Below are 23387 nucleotides of genomic sequence, written 5' to 3' on the forward strand. Positions count from 1 at the left end.
GACCTCCCCCCCCCACAGTGCTGTCCATGGTGCTGAGAGAAGAAAGACCCCCCACAGCCCTGCTCCACCCTCCACGGGGCTCCCTGGGTGCTGTGCATGGTGCTGAGAGAGGAGAGACCCCACAGCCCTGCCTACCCTCCATGGGATGCCCTGGGTGCTGTGCACGGTGCAAACAGTATGCCCAGGACACTAGGCTTTTCAAAGACACCCCCAAGTCTCCAGCCCAGTTCCCACTACATCACGGACACCCAGGCCTGACTGGATTGGGGACATGAGGCTGGGGAAAGGGTGGTGGGGTGTGTGGTGCAGGGGTGTCAGGGGCTCCCCCTTCCCCGGCCCCTGCCCTGCTCACTTGTTGTGGAACTCGTAGATCTCCTGCATGTTCCCAAAGATGATGAGCTCTTTGTTGACGATGCCAGGCGGGATCTCCTCCACGCCGCTGGTCATCTCCCACAGGTATGTCTGCGGGGAAGCCAGGGTGAGCTGAGGCCATGTCCACCTGAGCCCACGGGAACGTGAGACACCCGTTGGTCTCACTGATCTTTCTGTCCTTGCTTTGTTCCTCTACTCCAGGGCCAGTGTGCCCGGTAGAGACAGAGACAGAGAGAGACACCACAGCACCAGAGCTTCCCACAGTGCTGTTGGGGCTGGGCCTCGAACCCAGGGCATATGCAAGGCAACGCAGGCACCTTCCTGGGTGAGCTACTGTGCCAATCTGACTTTTTTTTTTTCTTTCTTTTTAATTGCCCCCAGGGTTATTGCTTGGGCTCAGTGCTGGTGTTAGGAATCGGCTGCCCCCAGAAGCAGTCATTTTTTTCCTTTTTTCCCTTTTTATATTTTCTTTGATAGGACAGAACAATTAAGAGGAGAGAGGGACCCAGAGAAATAGAGACAGAGACACCTACAGCTCAGGAAGCCCCCCCCCCCCGCCCAGGTAGAGAGGGGGAACTCTAACCCAGGTCCTTCCTTGCACATGGCAATGTGTGAGCTCAGCCAGGTGCGTCATCTCCCTGCCCCTAGTTTTTTGTTTGTTTTTTTATTTAGATAGGACAGAGAAAAACTGAGAGGAGAAGGGGACACAGACAAGAGACACCGGCAGCATTGCTTCTCTATCTATGAAGCTTCTCCCTGCAGGTGGGGCCGTGGTGGGGGGCTAGCTATTTATTAACAGAGAGAAGGGAGTGAGAGAACTGAAGTGTGTGCAGGGGATCCAACTCAGGAACTCAGCCATGGGAGTCCTGTGCTCTACCACCAAGCTACCTCCCCAGCCACTGAAGGATACAGAACCCTCGGGGTCTGGGGTGACCTAAGCAGGAAGCACACACACCGTTGCTGTGCGTGAGGCCCTGGGTTGAAGCCCTCAGCCATCACATGGGCACAGCAAGCAAAAGGGGAGGTTTTAGGAGTGGTGGAGCAGTCCTGTGGGGGCTCTCTTCTCCTCCTCTAACAACAACGAATCTGAGGGAATGGAAATAATTGGGAAGCTGAGCGAGAGACTACTTGGGTGGCATCAAGCACTCACAAGGCCCCGGGTTCAGTCCTCCACACTGCATAAAAAAAAAAAAAAGAGAGAGAAAGAAAGAAAGAAAGAAAGAGGAAAGAATGGGGGTTGGGGGAGCAGGACAGTGGTACATCTGGTGTACTGCACGTGATATCATGAGCAAGGATGCAGGTTCAAGTCCCCCAGCTCCCACCCGAGGGGCAGAAGCTTCATGAGTGGTGGAGCTGTACCGTAAGTTTCTCTCTCCGTCTGTCTGTCTGTCTCTCTCTCCCCCTTCCCCGTAAATGTCTCTACCAAAACAAAAACAAACACACACATACACAAAAAAAGCATGGAATGGGGAAGGCCACCAGGAGCAGTGGATTTATCATGTAAGCACTGAGCCTGAGATACTCTGACAGAAAAAACAAAAATAACAAAAACAAAACAAACAAAAAAAGAACCTTCTACCAAGCAACACGAAAACCTTTTTTTCATTTTTAAAGCCCTTTGCGGAAGGGGGTGCAGACAAGGGGCGTACCCAGTGGGGAGCACTCATTACTAGAAGAAGATTACTAGTCACAAGGTTCAGGTTCGAGTACCTGGTTCCTATCTGCATGGGGAAAGCTTCACGAGCAGTGAAGCAGGGCAGCAGGCACCTCTCTCGGCGCCCGCGCTCTCTCTCTCTCTCATCCATTATCAATTCCTGTTTCTACCCGAAGAATAATAAAAGTAAAAGTCAAAACCCAAAACAGAACAAAAAACCAGTCCTTCAGCTGCTCTTAGTACTCACAGTACTCCCCTCTGGGGTGGCTCACGGCTTGGATTTGGTCATGACCCCCACCCTAGGCCCCACAATCCCTCGTGAAGCTCCTGTGACCACTGTCACCACCAGCAGGTGCCTGGCTCTCTCCAGAGCGCGTGGCAGCCAGGGCTCATGTGACCCGGGGGGTGGACGGGCGCCGAGTCCCCTGTCGTTAGTGCCATGTCACCGCTTTCTGTCAACAGCGGTCTAGAAGGCCCCAGAAGGCCGACTGGGGGAAGGGGCCTCAGGCTCCGGGGGTAGCAGTGGACCGGCATGGTGGGGGGTAGCAGCCAGGAGCCCCGCTGCTCTGAGGCACGCTGGACAGCCGGGCCCCAGGGTTTGGAGAAGCAAGGGGACACTCACGTCCATGCACTCTCGGAGGTCCCGCACGTAAGCCTTTTCCGTCTGGATCAGTTCAGCCATGATGAACCTGGGGGGTTGGGGGGGGGGGGACAGATGCTGAGCACAGGGCTGAGCTCCCTCTGCTGTCTGCCTTCCCAGCATGGGGAAAAACAGCCTCAAAAGCCCTCGTTAGCTATGTGCTTCGGAGAATAGAACTGTGGAGAGAGAGGACAGCGCCAGGAGCCAGCCACCGGGGCGCAGGACAAGAGCAGAACCTTCCCCCACCCCTTCGGGGGCTGATGGTGCCGTGTTCTGGGGCGGCCTGGTGAGCTGCACTGGAGGCTGTGTAGCACCTCTTGTCCCCACAATGTGATCCCCCAACTGTCTCCACAGGCTGGCAGACTCCCCAGCACCAGCTCCCATGTGTTCTGGAGGGAGCTGGGAGGGAACCCCAGGCCTTAGATCACAGTGGAACACAGCTTTCTGACTGGAAGCTTCTTTTTCTCTCAGTATTTTTTTTAACTTACTTATAGGATACAGAGAGAAACTGAGCAGGAAAGGGGAGATAAAAAGAGAGAGGGCAGGGATAGATAGCATAATGGTTTTGCAAACAGACTGTCATGCCTGAGGCTCTGAAATCTTAGGGATTCCACCGTAAGCCAGGGCTGATCAGTGCTCTGTTAAAAAAAGAAAAAGAAAGAGCGAGAGACAGACAGACAGAGAAAGACAGAGACACCTACAGTACTTGCTTCACTGCTTGTGAAATGTCCCCCCTGCGGGTGGGACCGGGGCTTGAACCCGGGTCCTTGTGCATGTTGACGCGTGCAATTAGCTGCATGCACTGCTGCCGGACCCACTCTAAGTGGGGCTCTAATTCTCTCCCTGGCCCCTCCCTATTTCCCGAACTCTGGAGGGTGACACGAGCACCCTCTGCTGTCCCCCGAGCGCTGGGTGCAGGGAGCCACACCCTGCGAGTCTGTCTGTAACCCTGTGACCTGGGTACCCAGGAGGGACACGGCAGGGTGGGAGCTGTGAACACTCAGCCCAGGTGTCCTGGGAGGCCATGAGTAGAGAGAGGGCTGGGCCCACAGGCATGACGCCCAGAGTCCAGCTGCCAGCCTTGTGTGTTCCTGCTCTCTCTCTTTCCCTCCCTCTCTCTCTCTCTCGTTAGGAATGAAATGAGATTTAGAAGTCCTCAGCAGAGCCAGTGTGGGCCTGTGCTGGCTGGTGTGTCCTCAGTGGCTGTGACCCAGCAGCCCCTGCTCCCACGCCCGCTCACTCTTTCCTGCGGGCGGACTTGCGCTTCTCTTCGTTCAGCTCGTGGGCCGCGTCCCGCAGCTTCACCTCGGAGCCGGGGATGCTGGCGGGGATGATATCCAGCTGCAGACTCTTACTCTGCGGGAGGGAGGGGACGGAGGGGGATAGTGACTGGGCTGCAGCTGCGGGCACCCTGTGGGCACCTGGCAGGGCGGGGGAGGCCCCCCTTTTTGCTAATGGTTTTACAGTAAATACAGTTGTAGGTACATGTGTAATATTTTTCAATTTTCTGCAAAATACTCTCACCCCCCCCAACACACACACACCAGCCTAGGGCCTCCTCCACCATCAGGCATCAGGACCTAAACCCCCACCCTCCATACTTCCAGAATCCTTTACGTTGGGGCAACACACCAAAACTAGTCCAGGTTCTGCTTTGTGTTTCCCTTTCTGTTCTTTTTTTATTCACTTCTGTCCATGAGTGAGAACATCTCATCTTAATCCCTCTTTCTGGCTGATCCCACTTCACAGGATTCCTTCAAGCTAAAACCAAGATGAGGTGAAGAATGTGACTTCATCATTTTTAATAGCTGAGTAGTATTCCATTGTGTATATAGAACACAGCTTGCTCAGCCACTCATCTGTGGTTGGACACCCGGGTTGCTTCCAGGTCTTGGCTATTACAAATTGTGCTGCTGTGAACATAGGTGCACACAGATCTTTCTGGATGGGTGAGTTTGGTTCCTTAAGATCTATCCCCAGGAAAGGAATTTCAGGGGTCATAGGGCAGGTCCACTTCTAGCCTTCTGAGAGTTGTGCAGACTGCTCTCCACAGAGGCTGGACCCATTGACATTCCCACCAGCAGTGTAGGAGGGTTCCTTTGCCCAAGGGAGGGGGAGGTCCTCTTACCGACTTGTTGGAGTCAGAGGAGATGCCCAGGGCCTTCTCCAGAGACGTCCGGTGCTTCTCCATTCGTAGAGAGAAGTCGCGGTAGCGTTTGTCCACGGCCGTCACGCATTTTTTGATCTCGGCGGCGTGGGCATGCCCCTTCTCACAGAAGCCGTCAGCCAACTGGATCAATAGCTTCACCCGCTCTTTGGTTTGCTGCAGGCGGAAAAACAAAACAAAACCGGACAGCAGGCTCGCATTGTGAAGTGAATGAAACCGGCTGCCCGGAATGGGCATGGGCAAAGGGGTGGCCCCTGGCTGGCTCTGCCCTCACAGAGAGGGAAGGCCTGCTGCTGGTTCAGGGTTCAGACTCCGGCTCCCTCCTCGCCTCTCTCTGCCCAGCCGAGGCCTCTCAGCTCTTCCCTGGTTGCTTCCACAGAGACCAGGCAGAAAGAGAAGGATGAATATGGGAGGATCTCATAGGCAGAAAGTGAGAAATAAGGAGGGGAACGCCAAGCAGAACTTGGACTGGGTTTGGTGTACTGCACCAAAGTAAAAGGCTCTGTGAGGTGGGGGTACTTTCTGGTCCTTCTGCCTGATGGCGGAGGAGGACCTGGGCTTGGGGTGAGAGTGTCTTGCAGAAAACTGAGAAATTTTACACATGTACCCACAACTGTACATGTGTAAAAAAAAAAAAATCAAAAAAGAAATGCAAGATGTGTTTCTTGCATTTTTTCCCTTCCATAGCTGTAACCAAATGACCTTCGCTAAGTAATTATTTGACCATAAAATGAAAACCAGATTAGAGATCCTGACTACATACACGGTTGGAATGTCTAAAGTTTCTTAAATCTTACATACTTTCTTCTCTGACATCTGCCTACATTTCAGAATAAAAGAATGGTGTAGTCTCATGCTTTTTGTTTTTTTCTCCAAATTTACCGAGTTTATGATTGAAACAACTTTAAAATAAAATTTTATCATTTAAATTATTTATTTATTTTTTTTAAAAAAGGGATTTTGGGACCTCAGCGACACAAGTCTCTCTCCAGCTTGCTTTTCCAGCCTGATGATACGGGATTCGATCCCTGGCACAGAATGCAATCCCAGCTGTGTTCTTGGAACCTCTCCCAAAAAAATATGCACGAATGACCAAATACTGACCTCGAATGTTTCTTCTATTTTCTTAATGGCGATAGAGGAGATTGAGAGGGAGTGAGGAGACTGAGAGGGAGAGAGAGACAGACACCTGCAGCCCTGCTTCACTGGTTACGCAGCATGCCCCCTGCAGGTGGGGAAGCGGGGGCTTGGACCCGGGTCCTTGTGCATAGGCTCAACTGGGCGCACCATGGCGCTGGCCCGCTGCTCATTTAATACCTTGAGCGCAGTCTGCAGCACTGCAAGTACTTCTGTGGTGTTCTGGCTTCTCTCTCACCTTTGATTCCCCCTTCGTGGGGGGGTGTGTGTGTGTGTTTGTGCTCGAATGCACAGACTGGGGTCCCTGGAATCCAGAGACCACAGGAATGACATTCCCCCTCCCACTCTGTGAACAGCTCAGAGTGAGACCAAGTGAGACCCCACAGTCTTACCGGCCAACAGAATCCTGTGCCCCAGATAAAGGTGTGTGCGGCCCGAGGCAAGAGCACAGCTGAGCCCCACAGCTCCGAGCGTGGAGCCAGGCCAAGGCCATTAGGCCCATCATCCTGCCCCCTCCCTCCGTGAGATGGGGGCGGGGCCGCAGCCATCAGCGCTGGGAGGGTAGGGGTGGGGGCCCCGGTCCCAAGGCTCCAGCAAGTCCTCCTGCCTCCCACGACTCTGTCCCTCTGGGCTCCCAGCTCCCAGTACTGACGACGGGACAAAAGCCCCGAGGGGCCTCAACAGCTCAGCAGGCAGAGCACAGGCCTTGCAGCCCAGGCTTGCTCTCTCTCTCTCTCTCTCTCTCTCTCTCTCTCTCTCTCTCTCTCCTCTCTGGTCTGGAAACCTTCTCTCAGGAGAAAGTCAACAAACACAGCTACCAAGTCACTGAGGCTACTAGGATTCCATCCTGACGTCCCTGGGTCGACGACCCCACCAATGTGTCCTGGAGCCCTGCTTCCCCAGAACCCTGCCCCACTAGGGAAAGAGAGAGGCAGGCTGGGGTGTGGATCCATCTGCCGACGCCCATGTTCAGTGGGGAAGCAATGACAGAAGCCAGACCTTCCACCTTCTGCACCCCATAAAGAATTCTGGTCCATATTCCCAGATGAGTAAAAGAATAGGGAAGTAAACCAGAGGTCTCTGCACTCCCATTCCACTGGGACCCAAAGCGTCTGTCACCAGGAATCTTGTTTTTATACCATCAGAGAAGGGGAAGTGGAGCTGTAAAACACCAGAGAAAGACAGGCACTGTCTCTCTTATCTGAGAGAGGAGAGACAAAAAAGGGAGGACATTTGGAAGTAGCAATAGGTGTAAAGGTGACTTAGAACAGAAGTGAATCGGGGCCAGCTGGTGGTGCACCTGGTTAAGTGCACACACTACAGTGCATAAGGGCCTGGGTTCAAGCCCCTGGTCCCCATCTGCAGGGGGGAAAGCTTCCGGAGTGGTGAAGTAGGGCTGCAGGTGTCTCTCTATCTTTCTCCCTCTCTATCTCCCCTCCCATCTCAATTTCTCTCTGTTTCTATTTGGTAATATATAAATAAATACTAAAAAAAAAAAAAGTGAAGGCAAAATCATCAAAAAATGGGAGAATATATAGATATATCCATATATCCATACAGATACAGACAGTTAAACTACTGCAGTTTCTAATGAAAGGAATGGTGACTCAGAGCTGTGGTAGTGGGAAGTGCATGGAATTGTACCCATTATCTTATAACTTTGTAAATCGATATTCAAACACTGATTTAAAAGAAGAAAAGGAAGAGCTTAGGGTTAGTACAGCAGCACTCCCCAGGAGAGCAATCTCCCCTCATATTACTTACTACTTACTTAATTTATTTATACCTCCAGGGTTATCACTGGGGCTCGGTGCCAGCACTACAAATCCACCACTCCCAGTGACCATTTTTCCTTTTTTTTTTTTTGTATTGTTTTAGATATAACAGAGAGAAATTGAGAGAGGAGGAGATACAGATAAAGAGACATCTGCGGACCTGCTTTACCGCCCACGAAGCTTCCCCACCTGCGAGTGGGAGCGGGAGCTCGAACCCTGGTCCTTGTGCGTGGTAATGTGTGTCCTCAACTGAGTACACCACAGCCCAGCCCCTCTCCTCCCAAAAGTTTTACTGGAAGGAGGTGACTCAGAGGGACAGGACAAATCTGGGGTGCCCTGCTTCCTGCAGATGGGCACTAAGGGTAGGAGGTGGGGGGTGGGGCCTTACCTGCAGAGGGTGGGCAGGTCAGTGTCCAGGGAAGTGGGGGGCCCTCCTCCCAGTGATCAGGGCCTCTCGGGGTGCCTCTGCCTGTCTGCCTCCCCCAGAGCTTGTGCTAGCACCCCCCCCCGTCTGTCTGCAGCCCCCCTGGGTTGGGTTCCTCCAGGGATCCAGTGCCTGACACCTCAAGGTGAGCAGGAGGAAGGGAGTGGGGCTGGGAAGGGGTGAGGAAGGAGGAAAGGGGGGGTGGAGGGTGGCAGGAGGAGCCTGAAGTCGTTACAGAAAACATACCCAAAAGACAGCACAAACAGAAGACAGAGGCATCATTGTTGTTCTGAACCACGGAGGCACCCCGTGCCCCATGCCCCATGCCACACACACACACACACACACACACACACACACACACACACGTTCAGAGTCAGGCGATGCAGCAAGAAGTCAGCCCTGCTCCCCTGATTCACGGCACCGGGACATTCTCCAGCTCCACCATTTACTGGCCCCACTTGGGTCTGATTTCATCTTCTCCCAAGTCCTCCTTCTCTCTGCCAGCAGTTACTGCTATGGCTAGTAGATTATTCCCAGTGGCCTTTTTGGTCCGTTTTCTCTCTCTCCTTGTCTCTGACAGGACAGGGAGAAACTGACAGGGGAGAGGGGCGATAGAGAAGGAGAGAGAAAGAGAGACACCTGCAGACCTGCTTCATGCTTGTGAAGTTTCCCCCCTGCAGGTGGGGACTGGAGGCTTGAACCCGGGCCCTTGTGTGTGGTGATGTGTGCACTCAACCAGGTGACCTACCACCCGCTTTCTAAACATGCAAACCTGTCAGTAAAAACAAGGTTGCTTCTGAGGACACCCCAGAGAATGCACGTTTCAAAACCCATGAGGGGAAAGACTCCCACCCTAGAGAATAATCGAGGCCTCAGGTCTCTTTAATTGGGGGGCAGCCCCCTCTGCAGGGGGGGCAGTTTGTGGGGAGGACACCCATCAGGATGTGCGTTCTTTACACGTGAACCGTGAGGCTGGCCATCGCTGCGCTGGGCTGTGCAGGCTAGAGAGATGGGCCTCCTTCGTTCTTGTTTATTTCCAGGGGAAAGGGGGAAACACCTCCAGTTTCCCGCCCGGAGAGGGAGCTGATCAAACAGTTCTCGGAATCAGAACACAGCAGGGCAGGGCCACTGCTGTCAGCAGGACTGCTGGGACAGGGGCAGGGAGAACAGCGCCAAGGACAGCCAGGCACCAGGAAAGAGCTGACTCCAGTGTGCCCGGCCAAGTGGGTGACACCACAGCATGTCCCACAAAAGGGGCAAGGGCTCACACAGCGCCCTGGGAAAGGGCACAGAGAGAAGAGTGAGAATGCAAACGGCGGGGGGGGGCGGGGGGGGGCTGGAGGGCGGTGGTGGGTGTTTGCACAGACCAGAGGATCATGGGAGGCAGACAGAGGAAGGGGACTGTGGGAAGGGCAGGCAGGAAGAAGAGTCAGTCCTAGCCTGCAATCAGCCAGGATCTCCCGGTTCATCAAGATAGAGACAGAGACAGAGAAAAAAAAAAAAACACACATCGCACCGAAGCTACTTTCTTTTTAATATTTACTTATTTATTCCCTTTTGTTGCCCTTTTGTTGTTTTATTGTTGTAGTTATTGATGTTGTCGTTGTCGGACAGGACAGAGAGAGGAGAAAGGAGGGGAAGACGGAGAGGGAGAGAGAAAGACAGACACCTGCAGACTTGCTTCACCGCCTGTGAAGCGACTCCCCTGCAGGTGGAGATCCGGGGGCTCGAACCAGGATCCTTACGCCGGTCCCTGCACTTTGCGCCATGTACACTTAACCCGCTATCCTACTGCCTAACTCCCCGAAGCTACTTTCTGTGCAGTAAGAACCCAAAAAAAGGAGGAAAGAAGTGGGGCCAAGGAGGGGGAGAGGGTGGAGGTAGGCAGGAGTAGCCTGAGTTGTTACAGAAAACACACCCAAAAGACAACACAAACAGAAGACAGACCATCACACTATTCAAGCCAGTAACCTCTCCCTCACACCCCCCCTTTCTTCTTCTCGCACTCCCTCTCCCTCCCCCCTCCCCCTAGATATATGTGGGTGACTTTTTTTATAGGTGAGAGGCAGAAAGACCACAGCATCAAAGCTGCCCTCAGTGCAGTGAGGGCCAAGTTTGAACGTGCACATGGCAAAGCGGTGCACTATCCAGTGAGCTATTTTGCCCACCCTTAATCTTACACCGCTCCAAATAAAATCTGTATCAGTAAAAAGAGCCGGAGGTGGGGGTGGGGGAGCAGGTAGAAGCTTGAGAGTACCCATCAGTGTCCAAGGACCTGGGTTCAAGCCTGCTCCCCACCTGCAGGGGGGAGAAGCTTTAAGTAAAAGTGGTGAAGCAGATCTGCAGGTCTCTCTCTCTCTCTCTCTCTCTCTTTTTCTCTCCCCACCTCCCAGATTCTCGTTGTCTTGAACTAAATAAATGGTACATGCACAGGGAGAGAGACACCAGAGCATCCCGTCACCATCACCATCACAATCCCCCTCGGTGCTGTCCTTGGTGCTGGGGGCTCTGGGATGGCAGGCACTCCTCACCTTGCTGTCTCTGATGCCCCCCCCCCGACCCTGTGGCGTTTCTGAGTGGTGCCCCCACCGCCCGGCACCCCGACCACACGGACGCACCTTGGCGGTGATCTGGAACTCCTCGTGCTCCTTGAGCAGCTCCTGGGTGTGCTGGACGCTGGAGCCTGTGGACGTGTGGGTGGACAGATAGAACTCGCCGTTGTCATGGATCCACTCGAGCGCCTGCGGGCAGGAGGAGGCGGGGTGAGGCTGTCGTGCTCCAGCCTGGCCTGTGTTCTCTTTGGCCACCAGGGTCCTTGCTGGAGCTTGGTGTCTGCAGAGGACCCCACGGCTCCTGATGCTCCTTCCCTCCCTCCTTCCTCCTCTCTCTCCCTTTTAAACAGTTTTTAAAAATATTTTATTTACTTCTTCTTGGATACAGAGAGAAATTGAGAGAGGGGGAGGTAGAGTAGGAGAGAGACAAGAGACATACCTGCAGCCCTGCTTCGCCATTCGTGAGGCTTCCCTACTGCAGGTGGGGACCAGGGGTTTGTGGGAACAAGCACTTAAAGGGTATGCCACCACCCAGCACTAGCCCCCCCTCTGATGGAGACACAGAAATGGGGAGAAGAGAGACAGACAGAATGACACCTGCAGCACTGTTTGCTCGTAAAGTCCCCCCCCCCCCGCAGGTGGGGACTGGGGGCTCGAACCCAGATTCTCATGCACGACAACGTGTGTGCTCTACTAGGTGAAGCCCTGCCCTGCCCCTACTATGAGTCTGATGGAGAGTCACTTACGCAGGAACAGGGAAAGTCCCAGAGTCTCCTGCCAGGAAGACCCTGCAGGAACAGTGAACTGACATGGAAGAGAGTGGGGGGGACCCTCTGACCCAGTGGGGGGCTCCTGTGTAATGCCTGGGAACAGGTGTGTAGGCTGAGGGTGGCTCCAGAAAGACCCTCTGCATGTCTATGGGGAGTGGGGGCTCTGGGAAGGCATGGCCTTTGCCCCAGGCCTGCAGCTACAGGGCCAGGTGAGGCGAGAAGGCGAGAGGGGAGGAGAGGGGTGACGGAAGCAGGATGGACACCCCAGAACCAGAGAGGCGGTGGTGTGGGCAGAGCATGGGACTTGTGGGCCCGAGGCTGCAGGTTCAATCAGAGCCGGGCTTTGGTCTCTCTGAATGAATGAATGAATGTATCTAAGGACACCCTGTGAATGACGGAACAGGTCCCCGCGGGGAGATGCAGGAAGGGAGGGAGGTCAGGGCTGGGAGGTGCCCACTGGCAGTGATAAGAGGGCAGGACTAGCAAGGGCAGCACTGGGAGAAAGCCCTCCCTCACAGGCACAGATAAGACAGGACGAAGAGCCAGGGAGCTGCGTGTGTGTGTGTGTGTGTGTGTGTGTGTGTGTGTGTGTGTGTGCGCGCGCGTGTGTGTGTCTGTGTGTGTGTATGGGGGAGCCAGGGCAGAAGAAACAAGGCCACAGAGGGGACTGAGGGCCAGAGGTGTCCCCGTGGACACTGCCACCAAGAGCTGGGCCCCACAGCCGGACAGCCAGAGCTGACACCTCAGGTCCTCAGGACCAGTGTTTGCTGTGGGACTAGAGTTCTGTTTTTGTTTCTTTTTCCTTCTTTTCACTACCACCAGGGTGATTACTGGGGTTCAGTGCAGGAGTGGTAGCCATTTTTTCCCTCCCCCCTTCTATTTTATTTAATAGGACAGAGAAAAATTGAGAAGGGGAAGTGGAGACAGAAAAGGAGACGGAGAGACACCTGCAGACCTGCTCCAGGGCTCGTGAAGCCTCACCACTCATGAAGCTTCCCACCCTGCAGGCGGGGGCTTGAACCTGGGTCCTTGTGCACGGTAACGCGTGTGTTCGGCGGCATGTGCCACTGCCCACCACCATGGCTGGATTTCAGAGCAGGATGGGCCCCCTCCTTTGAGACGGGAGAAACTGGGGGAATGTTATTCCCGGCAGAGGGGCTGATGGGAGGACAAAGTCACACAAACACTCGCCATTTCTCTCCCCTTTGGGGGCCGTTTCTCCCCAGCTGGGTGCCGCGCCCTCTTCCATCAGACACAGATGTGGGCTGAGAACCTCACACAGGCAGCTGAGGAAACAGCTCAACCAGAAGAGCCTCTGATGTGCACACCTGAGCTCCTGGTTGGATCCCCCAGCATCACTTGCACCAGCGTGGCACTCTGCATGTCTCTCTCTCTCTCTACCTCCTGTGAAACTCTCTCTCACACGTAAGAAATCTTAAAAGACAGAGGGGGCTCCCAGGCAGGCAGCTGTGTGGGTGGGGCTCAGGACTCACAGGGCAGAGGACCCAGGTTCGAGCCCTGACCCTGAGTCTGCTAGAGGTGTACTCTGGCCTCTGGCTCGAGAAGTAGGCAGTCACTTTGCAAGGAGACACCCCAGTGGGGCACTGGGGGCCCCGGGGTGCAGCTGACCTGCTTGGCGCTGCGCTCGAAGACCACGTACTGCTGGCACTGGTCCAGCCGCCGCTTCCTCAAGGTCCAGTAGTGCAGGACCCGGTTCTCGCGCTGGAACAGTTCGTTCAGGATGTCTGCAGTGGAGGGAGGGAGAGAGAAGGGGAGGTGTTGGTGCCCATGACCCCTGCAAACCCAGTACAAGCCCGTTCACTCTTGCTGAAGGGCCGTATGCAAATGTCCCTGGGAGACCAGGGGTAACAGAGAGTCTCGAGGCTGGCCTTCTGGGGAAGCCCTGGCTTCTTGATGGACCTCTGAATTATGATGTCTGTTATTTCTCTGCAGAACTATTTTTCTTTTGCTCTTGCTTGCAGGATTATCACTGGGGCTCAGTTCCTTCATTACAAATCCACTGCTCCTGGAGGCCATTTTTCTCATTTTGTTGCCTTTGTTGTTATTGCTGTTGTTGTTGGGCAGAACCAAGAGAAATCGAGAGATGAGGGGAAGACAGAGAGGAGGAGAGAAAGATGGACAAACATCTGCAGACCTACTTCACCGCTTGTGAAGCGACTCCCCGGCAGGTGGGGAGCTGAGGGCTCAAACTGGGATCCTTACGCGGGTCCTTGTGCTTTGCACCATGTGCACTTATCCCACTGTGCTACCGCCCAGCATTCAGAACTATTTTTCTTAATGACTGACAGCTATACATTATGCCAGATGTGTAAGAGATCCTTTGCTTTCTCTGTAGTTCTGTCTGCAGCCCTGTCTGTGTTCTGGCCATGTCAGGATGAACACAGATCGTGGAAAACAGGCCTGTAGGCTACCGTGAAGTCTGCCTTCTCTGCTATCCCTGAGTCACGCTACATCTTTGGGGTCAGGTCAGGATTTGCAGGGTAAACCTAGAAACTGATAGAATCACTAGAATGGGAAGTAACAAGTCTGGTACAGGCTGGTCGACGTAGCAGGAGAGAGATCCCTCAATCTGGCGTGCTCTCAGGGTTTTTTCTGCGTGTCCTTAAGATGCACACACTTTACTTGCAGCTGGATGCACACAGACCCGATAAACAGAGGGACAGAGTCCCAGCGCTAATTCTGGTGGCGATAAACAAATAGATGTTACTCATCCGTCTGCTTAACATTTCACCATCACACTAAGATATTCAGTGGGGGGGCGGGTAAAGTGCACATGGTGCAAAGCCCAAGGACCGGCTTAAGGATCCTGGTTCGAGCCCCTGGCTCCCCACCTGCAGGGGAGTCGCTTCACAAGCAGTGAAGCAGGTCTGCAGGTGTCTGTCCTTCTCTCCCCCTGTCTTCCCCTCCTCTCTCTGTTTCTCTTTGTCCTATCCAACGACAACAACAACAACCACAACGACATACAACAAGGGTAACAAAGGGGAAAAATGGCCTCCAGGAGCAGTGGATTCGGAGTGGAGGGACTGAGCCCCAGTGATAACCCTGGAGGCAATAAATAAATAAATAAATAAAAGATACTCAATATGACATGGACATTGAAAAATGAGGCCCCTCGGGGGAGGGGGTTTTCGGAGAGGGGGCTCAGCGGCAGAGCTCATGCCTTGCATGCCTGAAGCCCTGGGCTTGAGCCTCAATATCACACACAAACGAGAGAGACAGTAAACATGAACGGGGGCACAGTCGGCAGGGGTGGAGGGGTTCGCCTCTCCCGGCCAGGCACGTGGCAGTTGGCGTGGGCCGGGCAGTGTGTGGAGACAGGATTGTGGGCCGCCTCAGCCCATTGCTCCCTCCGCACAGCCCGCCCCCGGAGGTGCCGGAACTCACTCTTTACTTGCTGCTCGGGGGCCTTGATGTGTGTCACCATGCCCGGCATGTTGACGCTGTTCCTGTGCAGGTACTTCAGGAAGACGTCCGCGTTCCTCCTTGCCAGCGTGCACGCCTAGGGGATGGGGGGTGGGGGGCGGGGGGTGAGGCCCCAGGACCCGTCCCCACCTCACATGCACAGAGGGGCCACCTGTGGTCTGCAGGTCAGCTGAGGTTTAGTCCCTATGACCGATGCGCACCAGAGCTGACAGTACTCGAGCCAGTCTCTCTCACGAAAACAAACAGATGAATACATAAACAGATGAAAAGCTACTAAGAAAAAAAAAAAGAAGAAGAAAGAAAGAAAGAAAAAGCACAAAGAAAGTAGGGCCAGGGAGTGGCCTGCCCAGAGGAGCACACACATCTCCAAGTTCGAGGACCTGGGTTCCAGTCCTGGTTCCCCAGCTACAGGGGGGAAGCTGCAAGAGTGGCAGAGTAGGGCTCCAGGTGTTACTCTCTCTCTTTCTCTCTCTCTCAAGACAGAAAAAGGGGAAGGAAAAAAAAAGGCACCCAGGAATGCTGGAGTCACGCAGACACTGAGTCCCAATGATAGCCCTTGTGGCAAAAGTTAAAAATGAAAAGGCAGGGAGTCAGGTGGTAGCGCAGCAGGTTAAGCGCAGGTGGCACAAAGTGCAAAGACTGGAGTAAGGATCCCGGTTCGAGACTCCGGCTCCCCACCTGCAGGGGGGTCGATTCACAGGTGGTGAAGCAGGTCTGCAGGTGTCTGTCTTTCTCTCCCCATCTTCCCTCCTCTCTGTCCTATCCAACAACGACATCAATAACAACAACAATAACTACAACAATAAAACAACAAGGGCAACTAAAGGGAATATTTTTTTAAAAAAATTAAAAGGCAGCGATTCAGTGGAGCTCCTCTGAGCCTGGAAAAGAGGAGGGGAGTGGAGCGGGCTGGCCCAGGCCTTGCCCAGCACTGTCCTCGTTCCTTCCCCGGCTCTGTCCACAGCCGGGGCTGCGCAGCACCCAGGCCCAGAGAGTTTGGGCTCCCGCCTGCCTGGCCTGACTGGGGAGACGAGGACTTGGGTCTCCTTAGCAGGACGCACTTCTGCTTGGCTCACGCTGGGCTGACACGGTGTCACCGTTATGTCCTTCCTCACCAGGCTGTGTCCCCCCAGGGGAGTGACAGGTGTGTGACCTACTCCCGTCTCCCCTCCCCTCACACGCACCTTCAGAAATGCCTCCTTCTGCTCCAGGTGCTTGCTGATCATGGGGGTGACGTGGTCGGTCTCGGAGTTGGGGCCCAGCTTGTCAGCACCTCCACACCAGTCCTCCTCCCTCTTGTACTCCTGCTCCAGGCTCTCCAGGACACTGCAGACCTGGGGGGGAGGGGTCCACACTCGCCCTCAGGGACACGCCTGCGGGAGCCTGCCCTGCCAGCGAGGGAGGAGGCAGAAGAGGCAGCCCGGGGGCCCCTGGCTGGGGGAGGACTGTGAGTGTCACATCTCCCATGAGGACGAACACGAGGAAAGCCGTGGCTCTCAGAGGAAGACAGACAGAGGCTGCATGTCCTGCCTCTCTTTCATGCCTCTGAACCCCAGACCCGACTTTTGCCAGACTGTGCAAATCACACATACCCCAGTTTCAAAACAGAAGCCCTCCCCCACCCCACCACACACAACGAGCTCAACAGATAGAACCCTGCTAACAGACACAGTGACTGAGTGTTGGATTCTCTTTCAGTTGAGTTGAGTCCTTTTACATAGAAAGGGTACGCGAGAACATGGGGTGGGCCTGTGACGGGGACTTACTGAGACTCAGCCTGGGTCACACTGCCCTCAAAGTTTAATTCCAGCCCTGCTTATAAACCTGCCCCTGTGTCCCCCAAGGATCCAGCCCAGACCACGTTGAACATGACAGGGAAGGGCTCACCCCCGCCCTGCCCAGCTAGTCTCTGAGCTGTCTGCACTATAGCTGAGATGAGCAGACAGAGCTCAGTGCTACAGGGCTCGTGTCTGGATGCAGCCACCACCACCATGGAGCTGCCCAGGGGAGTTAGCTTATGGGGAGAACTCAGGGACCAAGACATAGCTCTGCAGGGCCAGAGAACACCTCACTGCGGGGCTGTGGGGTCTTTCAGCACCATGGACAGCACCCAGGGAGCCCCAGTGATGGTGGAGCAGGGCTGTGGAGGCTCTCCTCTCTCAGTGCCATGGACAGCACAGTGGGGGGGGGGGGGCTCTCCATGGATGTAGGGCAGCACTATGGGAGTCTTTCCTCTCTCAGCACCATGGACAGCACTGGGGGGGGGCCCTCCATAGATGGTGGGGCAGGGCTGTGGGGTCTCTCATCTCTCGGCACCATGAACAGCACCCAGGGAAGCCCCATGGAGGGTGGGCAGGGCTGTGGGGGGGGGGGGTCCTCTCCTCTCTCAGCACCATGGACAGCACCCAGGGAGCCCCAAGGGTGATGGAGCAGGGTAGTGATGGCAAGTCTTTCCTCTCAGCACCAAGGACAGCACCCAGGGAGGGGGGGCTAGGGAATGCTTTGCTGTGGTGTCTCTCGCCTCTTTCTCCCTCCTCTCTCTCTGCAATGGTCCAGCAAGGCTGCTCAGCGTATCAGGTCTGTGCGGGGCCCTGTATCTTCTCCCGAACCTGCTCAGAGGTCTTGTAGAAGGCCACAGAGGCATTGACCAGCTTGAGGCGGTCTTCCATCTTGAGCATGAGCTGCTGCCAGTGTGAGGCCACCTTCTCGGCACAGTCCCGGATGGTGTCCATGTCGTAGTGGCTGGCCTGCAGCATGGCCTCCGCCTTCTGCTGCACCTGCAGGGCACTCTGGTGCGTCTTCTGCACGGAAGGGGGACACAGGGAGGGAGGGGTTGACCTGACACCGGCACGAGGCCTCAGACAGGACCCAGCCAGGCTCTGGGTTCCAGGTTCTGCCCTGCCTCCCGGGCTGCTCTTCACAGAAATGCCGTCAGCTGACCCGGGGACTGCTCTGCTTTTGCGAAGAAGCTTTTGTGCCCGGCAACGCCATTTCTATCTTGGTGGCCTAACGAAGGGTGAAACAGCTGGAGACTGTCCAGGATGCATCTCCGCGGTGGAGAGAAAGCTGGAAAAAACCTTCACAGCCAATACTCTCAAAAACAAAGCTTGGGAGTCGGGCGGTAGCGCGGTGGCTAAGTGCAGGTGGCGCTGAAAAGCTTAAGGACTGGCGTAAGGATCCTGGTTCGAGCCCCTGGCTCCCCACCTGCCACCTGCAGGGGAGTCCCTTCATAGGCAGTGAAGCAGGTCTACAGGTGTCTTTCTCTCTCCTTCTGTCTTCCCCCTTCTCTCCATTTCTCTCTGTTCTATCCAACAACAACATCAATAACAACAACAACTACAACAATAAAACAAGGGCAATAAAAGGGAATTAAAAAAAAAAAAAGCTTGACACAGTGGGCACGTTCCAAGTTCTCTCTTTCTCCTGAGCCTCCCTCAGTGCGGCTGGTGGCCAGGGGCAAGGGAAGAGAAGGGGCAGAGTGAACGCCCTCCCTTTTCAGTTTTACCTTCAACTTCAGACTCGAGAGGAAAGTTCTTGATGAGATTTATTGATTTTCAGAAAGAAATGCCAGGAACGGGGGTGGGGGGCAGGTGGGAGGTTTGGCCAGTGGCAGGAAGCCTGCCTTGCTTATGTGGGGCCTTGGGTTTGATACCTGGCACAGCATGTTTGGAGCCGGGCTCAGGTCTCTAGCTCTCTAGCTCTGTCTCTCTCGATCACAGAAAATAAAATTTAAAAGGTGAAAGAAAAAATAATTTTTTAAAAAGAGGAAAAATTAACTAGAAGCTAAATATGGATAAATGGTGTCCTCTGGACACTTGAGTCTTTTTTAAAACACGTAGTTCCACCAGCAATACCATTCGGGCATTTTTGAGAACACTAACTAGAAGGGAAACATTCAGGGGCTGGGTAGTAGCTCAGCAGGTTAAGCGCACGTGGCATGAAGCACAAGGACCAGCATAAGGATCCCACTCGAGCCCCTAGCTCCCACCCACAGGGGGTCACTTCAATGAGGTGAAGCAGTTCTGCAGATGTCTTTCTCTCCCTCTCCTCTCTCGATTTCTCTCTGTCCTATCCAACAACAACAGCAATAACGAGTGCAACAAAATTGGAAAAATGAACTCCAGGAGCAGTGGATTCATAGTGCAGGCACCCAGCCCCAGTGATAACCCTGGAGGAAAAAAAAAAAACACTCCCATGTTCACAGCTGCATTATTCACAATAGCCAAAAAGTAGAAGCAGCTGATGGGACATACATTCCGTGGAGTACTACTGTGCAATCAAAAAAGACGATACTGTGTCCCTCAGGACAAAATGGGTGGAACTGGAAGTGGTGATACTTAGCAAAATAAGTAAAGAGATGAGAGACAACTACTGGATGGTTTCACTTATCTGTGGAATCTAGAGCTCTTATACATGTCAACTTGTAACAAAAATAAAATAAAATAAAATAAAATAATAAAATAAAATTTAAAAAGTAGCCAACCCACGTCTAAGATCTTGGGAGAACTCTGGTGGCTACCCTGGGGTTATCTTGGGGGTGCAAACCTGTAGTGGTAGCTGTGATGGGGAAGCATGTCCCCTGTTATCTCATAATCTCTCAAGCCCTTGTACACTAACAGGGAAAAAGAAAGACTTTAAAAATAAGTTGGATTTTAAAAGAATGGGCCCCAGGTTCCGTCCCTTCTACCACCACTTGGCAGAACTAAGTGGAGGGTTCTGGAAAACAGACAAAAATATCAAGGGCTTCTGTGGCGAGTCAGGCTCACTGGGGCTCATTGGTGGTTGGAGGAGGAGATTCTGGCTGGGCGCCCGCCTGCCTACAACACCCCGCACCGCCTTGCCGCACGGCAGCCCTCCGCCGCCAGGGGGCGCCCGCGCTCACCTCGATGGCGTGCTGGAACTGCTCGTGCTCCCGCTGCAGCTGCTCCGCCTCCTGCAGGGAGCTTGCCGTGATCAGCCCTGCGTTCAGCATTGACTCCCCATTGCGGATCCAGCCCAGCACCTGCAACGACGTCACGTGGGGTCCCGAGCCACCCACTGACCACACCCTGGGTCCCCTTTCCCAAAACCCCAGGGGCAGGCAAGGCTGCAAGGAGGTGGGGCTGCCCACTGTGCCAACTGATCTGAAGCGGTGACAAAAAAAAGAAAAAAAAAGATTTTCAGTTGCAAACGGGGCTCGAGAAGCTTCTGGTGGAGCTCAGGGCTTAGTACAGCTGAAAACACTGAGGCCCACACCGTCAGAAACCTTTCTGCTGGTGGAAATTCTCTCTGTTCAGCTGGAGAGAGGGAGAGAGAGAGAGAGAGAGAGAGAGCCAGCCCCCACAGGCTTTGCCAGTCAAGGTCCAGATCTGAGTCCTGACACCACACGGGCAGGGGGACTGCACCCAGGGAAGCTCACGGCACGCGCTGTTTCTCTTTGTCTGCCTCTCTACCTGAATGCAGAAGCAGCCTGGAGTGGCGAAATGGCTTATACACAGGCTCTGGCTCCACAACAGAAAAACGTATACAAATAAAACAATCCCTTGAGAATCAAAACACTGTCTACTCCCTTCTGGTCCAAGTGAACAGGATGAATGAGCAGGACCGTTTGGTAAGAAAACGATTTTATCTTCCTGACATGCACTAGAACTCATCACCTTGGAAAACGGTGTGTGAATTCACTAAGCACCATGGACAGCAGCCAGGGAGCTCCTCTGACGGTGGAGTCACTAGGCTGTGGGGGGGTCTCTTCTCTCTCAGCACCAGGCACAGCACCAAGGGAGCCCCATGGAGGGTGGGCAGGGTTGTGGGGTCTCTCCTCTCTCAGCACCAGGCACAGCACCCAGGGAGCCCCATGGAGGGTGGGCAGGGCCGTGGGGTCTCTCCTCTCTCAGCACCAGGCACAGCACCCAGGGAGCCCCATGGAGGGTGGGCAGGGCCGTGGGGTCTCTCCTCTCTCAGCACCATGGACAGCACCCAGGGAGCCCCATGGAGGGTGGAGCAGGGCTGTGGGGTCTCTCCTCTCTCAGAACCCTGCACAGCACCCAGGGAGCCCATGGAGGGTGGGGCAGGGCTATGGGGTCTCTCCTCTCTCAGAACCCTGCACAGCACCCAGGGAGCCCCATGGAGGGTGGAGCAGGGCTGTGGGGTCTTTTTAACAACAGGGTCTCTCCTCTCTCAGAACCCTGCACAGCACCCAGGGAGCCCATGGAGGGTGGGGCAGGGCTGTGGGGTCTCTCCTCTCTCCCCACCATGGACAGCACCCAGGGAGCCCCACGGAGGGTGGAGTGGTGCAGTGGTCTCTTTCCTGTCTGTGTCTCCCTCTCCTGTTTAGCCTAAAAGAACCAGGAGTGGCTGCGGCCTGAGAGCTACTCCCCAGCACCCCCACGTGCCCCAGGCTTGTGCCCAAGGGTTCCTCCTTGCCAGGCTCTGAACACAGAGCAGCACACTGAGGCTGGGCCCCATCCTACCTGTGGGGTTGGGGGTCTGGGGGGGCGCAGTGCTCACCTGCTTGACCTCAGCCTGCAGGTGGCACAGCTGCAGGACTGGGGCAGGGTGTGTGTGTGTGTGTGGGGGGCTCACCTGCTTGACCTCGGCCTGCAGGTGGCGCAGCTGCACAACCAGGGCGGTGTGTGTGTGTGTGGGGGGGGGCTCACCTGCTTGACCTCGGCCTGCAGGTGGCGCAGCTGCACGCACTGCTCCAGGTGTTTGCGATGCAGCTCAGCCGCCACGTCCAGCTCCTGCTGCTTCTCGTGCAGGAACTCCAGCAGGTCCTGCACGCGCGTCGCCATGTCCACGTCCCGGTCGCACAGCAGCTCCACGCCTGCGGGGGGCGGGGACACGCGCTGAGACGCGGCCAGCGGGACCGCAGTGTGTGGGGGTGGGGTGGGGGGCAGGGGGCGGAGTCTCCCAGAGACGCTCCTGTCTGCGTCACTGCCAGGGGTACCTGTGACATGCCGTGACCTGACGCGTGTTTCCCGGGAGCAGACCCGCCGCACACCCCCCCACCCCCACTGATGGCTGGTGGACACGTGCTGGGAGGTGGGTCAGCAGGCAGAGCGCAGGGCTTACAGACCCCGGGCTCCTGGTGTGACCCACAGCCCTGCCTAGACAGGGCTCATTAAAGGCTATTATGTCTCACATGGAATATATGAAATACGGGGGTCGGCGGTAGCACAGCGGGTTAAGCGCAGGTGGTGCAAAGTGCAAGGACCGGCATAAGGATCCCGGTTCGAGCCCCCGGCTCTCCACCTGCAGGGGAGTCGCTTCACAGGCGGTGAAGCAGGTCTGCAGGTGTCTGTCTTTCTCTCCCCATCTCTGTCTTCCCCTCCTCTCTCCAGTTCTCTCTGTCCTATCCAACAACAACGACATCAATAATAACTATAATAATAAAACAAGGACAACAAAAAGGAATAAATATGAATAAAATTTTTAAAAATAAATATATGAAATGCTTCTTTTAAAAAATTTAGGGTAAAACAAATTCTCTTTTAAAGATTGCATAATGGTTATGCAAAGAGACTCTCATGCCTGAGGCTCCAAAGTCCCAGGTTCTATCCCTGCACCACCATAAGCCAGAGCTGAGCAGTGGACTGGTTAAAAAAAGAAGAAGGAGGAGGAGGAGAAAAAGAAGGAGAAGGAGGAGGAGGAGGAGAAGAAGGAGAAGGAGAAGAAGAAGAAGGAGAAAAGAAAGAGAAAAACGCAGGGTTGTGAGTTACCTAGCCCACCAGGGGGCCTGCTTTCTCTGGAGGGAAGAACCAGGTTTGAGCCCTGGTAGCACGTGGGAGCACCAACAGAGACTCCGTGGAGGAGGGGATGGTGCTGGGAGAGGCCTTCCTCTCCACACCCTCCAACTCCAAATTTATACCTCTCCTTGAAACAAAAAGAATGAAAAATGAAATCTGCTTGGGAGTGTGAGGTCTGGCACTAATAGAAGAAGGAAGAGGAGGTGAAAAAGAAAGGATAAAGGAGATTGAGGAGATGGAGGAGGAAAAGGAGAAGAGAAAGAGGAAGAAGAGAAGGTGGAGGAAGAGATGGAGAAGAAGGAAGACAAGGAGGAGGAGCAGGAGGGCTGGAGAGATGCTCACTGCTCACCTTGCCTGTGACCCAGATGTCAATCCTAACACCATATGGGAGGCACTCCAGTGGGGCGGGGGGCAGGGGGGTTGCTATTTGGCTGAAGTGTCTCTCTCTTTTTCGTTCACTGAGTGAAAAAGTGGCCTTGGAGTGGTGAAATCACAGGGAGAAAACATTCCACAAAGAAAAGGAAAAGAAGAAGATGATGATGATGATGATGATGGAGGAGGAGGAGAAAGAGGAGATGGAAGGGGGAGGAAGGAAGAGGAAGAGAATGGGAGGAGGAGGAAAAAGAGGAGGAGGGGGCAAAGGAGGAGGAAGAGGAAAAGGAAGAAGGAGAAGGAGGAGAGGGAGGAGAAGGAGGAGAAGGAAGAGAAGGAGGAGAAGGAGGAGG

The 23387-nt window shown here is 54.6% G+C and overlaps 1 protein-coding gene across 1 annotated transcript in view; it reads right to left on the reverse strand.

Annotated features, from left to right (window-relative positions):
- TRIO (trio Rho guanine nucleotide exchange factor) overlaps positions 1-23387 on the reverse strand; it is a 232244-nt gene that overhangs the window by 94095 nt on the left and 114762 nt on the right. The window contains exons 15-26 of the mRNA XM_060191927.1: positions 21574-21740; positions 19821-19940; positions 17548-17739; positions 16123-16272; positions 14900-15014; positions 13124-13239; positions 10791-10913; positions 4795-4989; positions 3907-4022; positions 2649-2715; positions 353-462; positions 235-277 (exon numbers count right to left, since the gene is read on the reverse strand). Coding sequence (XP_060047910.1) covers positions 235-277; positions 353-462; positions 2649-2715; positions 3907-4022; positions 4795-4989; positions 10791-10913; positions 13124-13239; positions 14900-15014; positions 16123-16272; positions 17548-17739; positions 19821-19940; positions 21574-21740 — 1514 coding nt within the window. The remainder of the gene's footprint in view (positions 1-234; positions 278-352; positions 463-2648; positions 2716-3906; positions 4023-4794; positions 4990-10790; positions 10914-13123; positions 13240-14899; positions 15015-16122; positions 16273-17547; positions 17740-19820; positions 19941-21573; positions 21741-23387) is intronic.

Source organism: Erinaceus europaeus, chromosome 5, assembly GCF_950295315.1.
Source record: "Erinaceus europaeus chromosome 5, mEriEur2.1, whole genome shotgun sequence".
NCBI lineage: Eukaryota > Metazoa > Chordata > Mammalia > Eulipotyphla > Erinaceidae > Erinaceus > Erinaceus europaeus.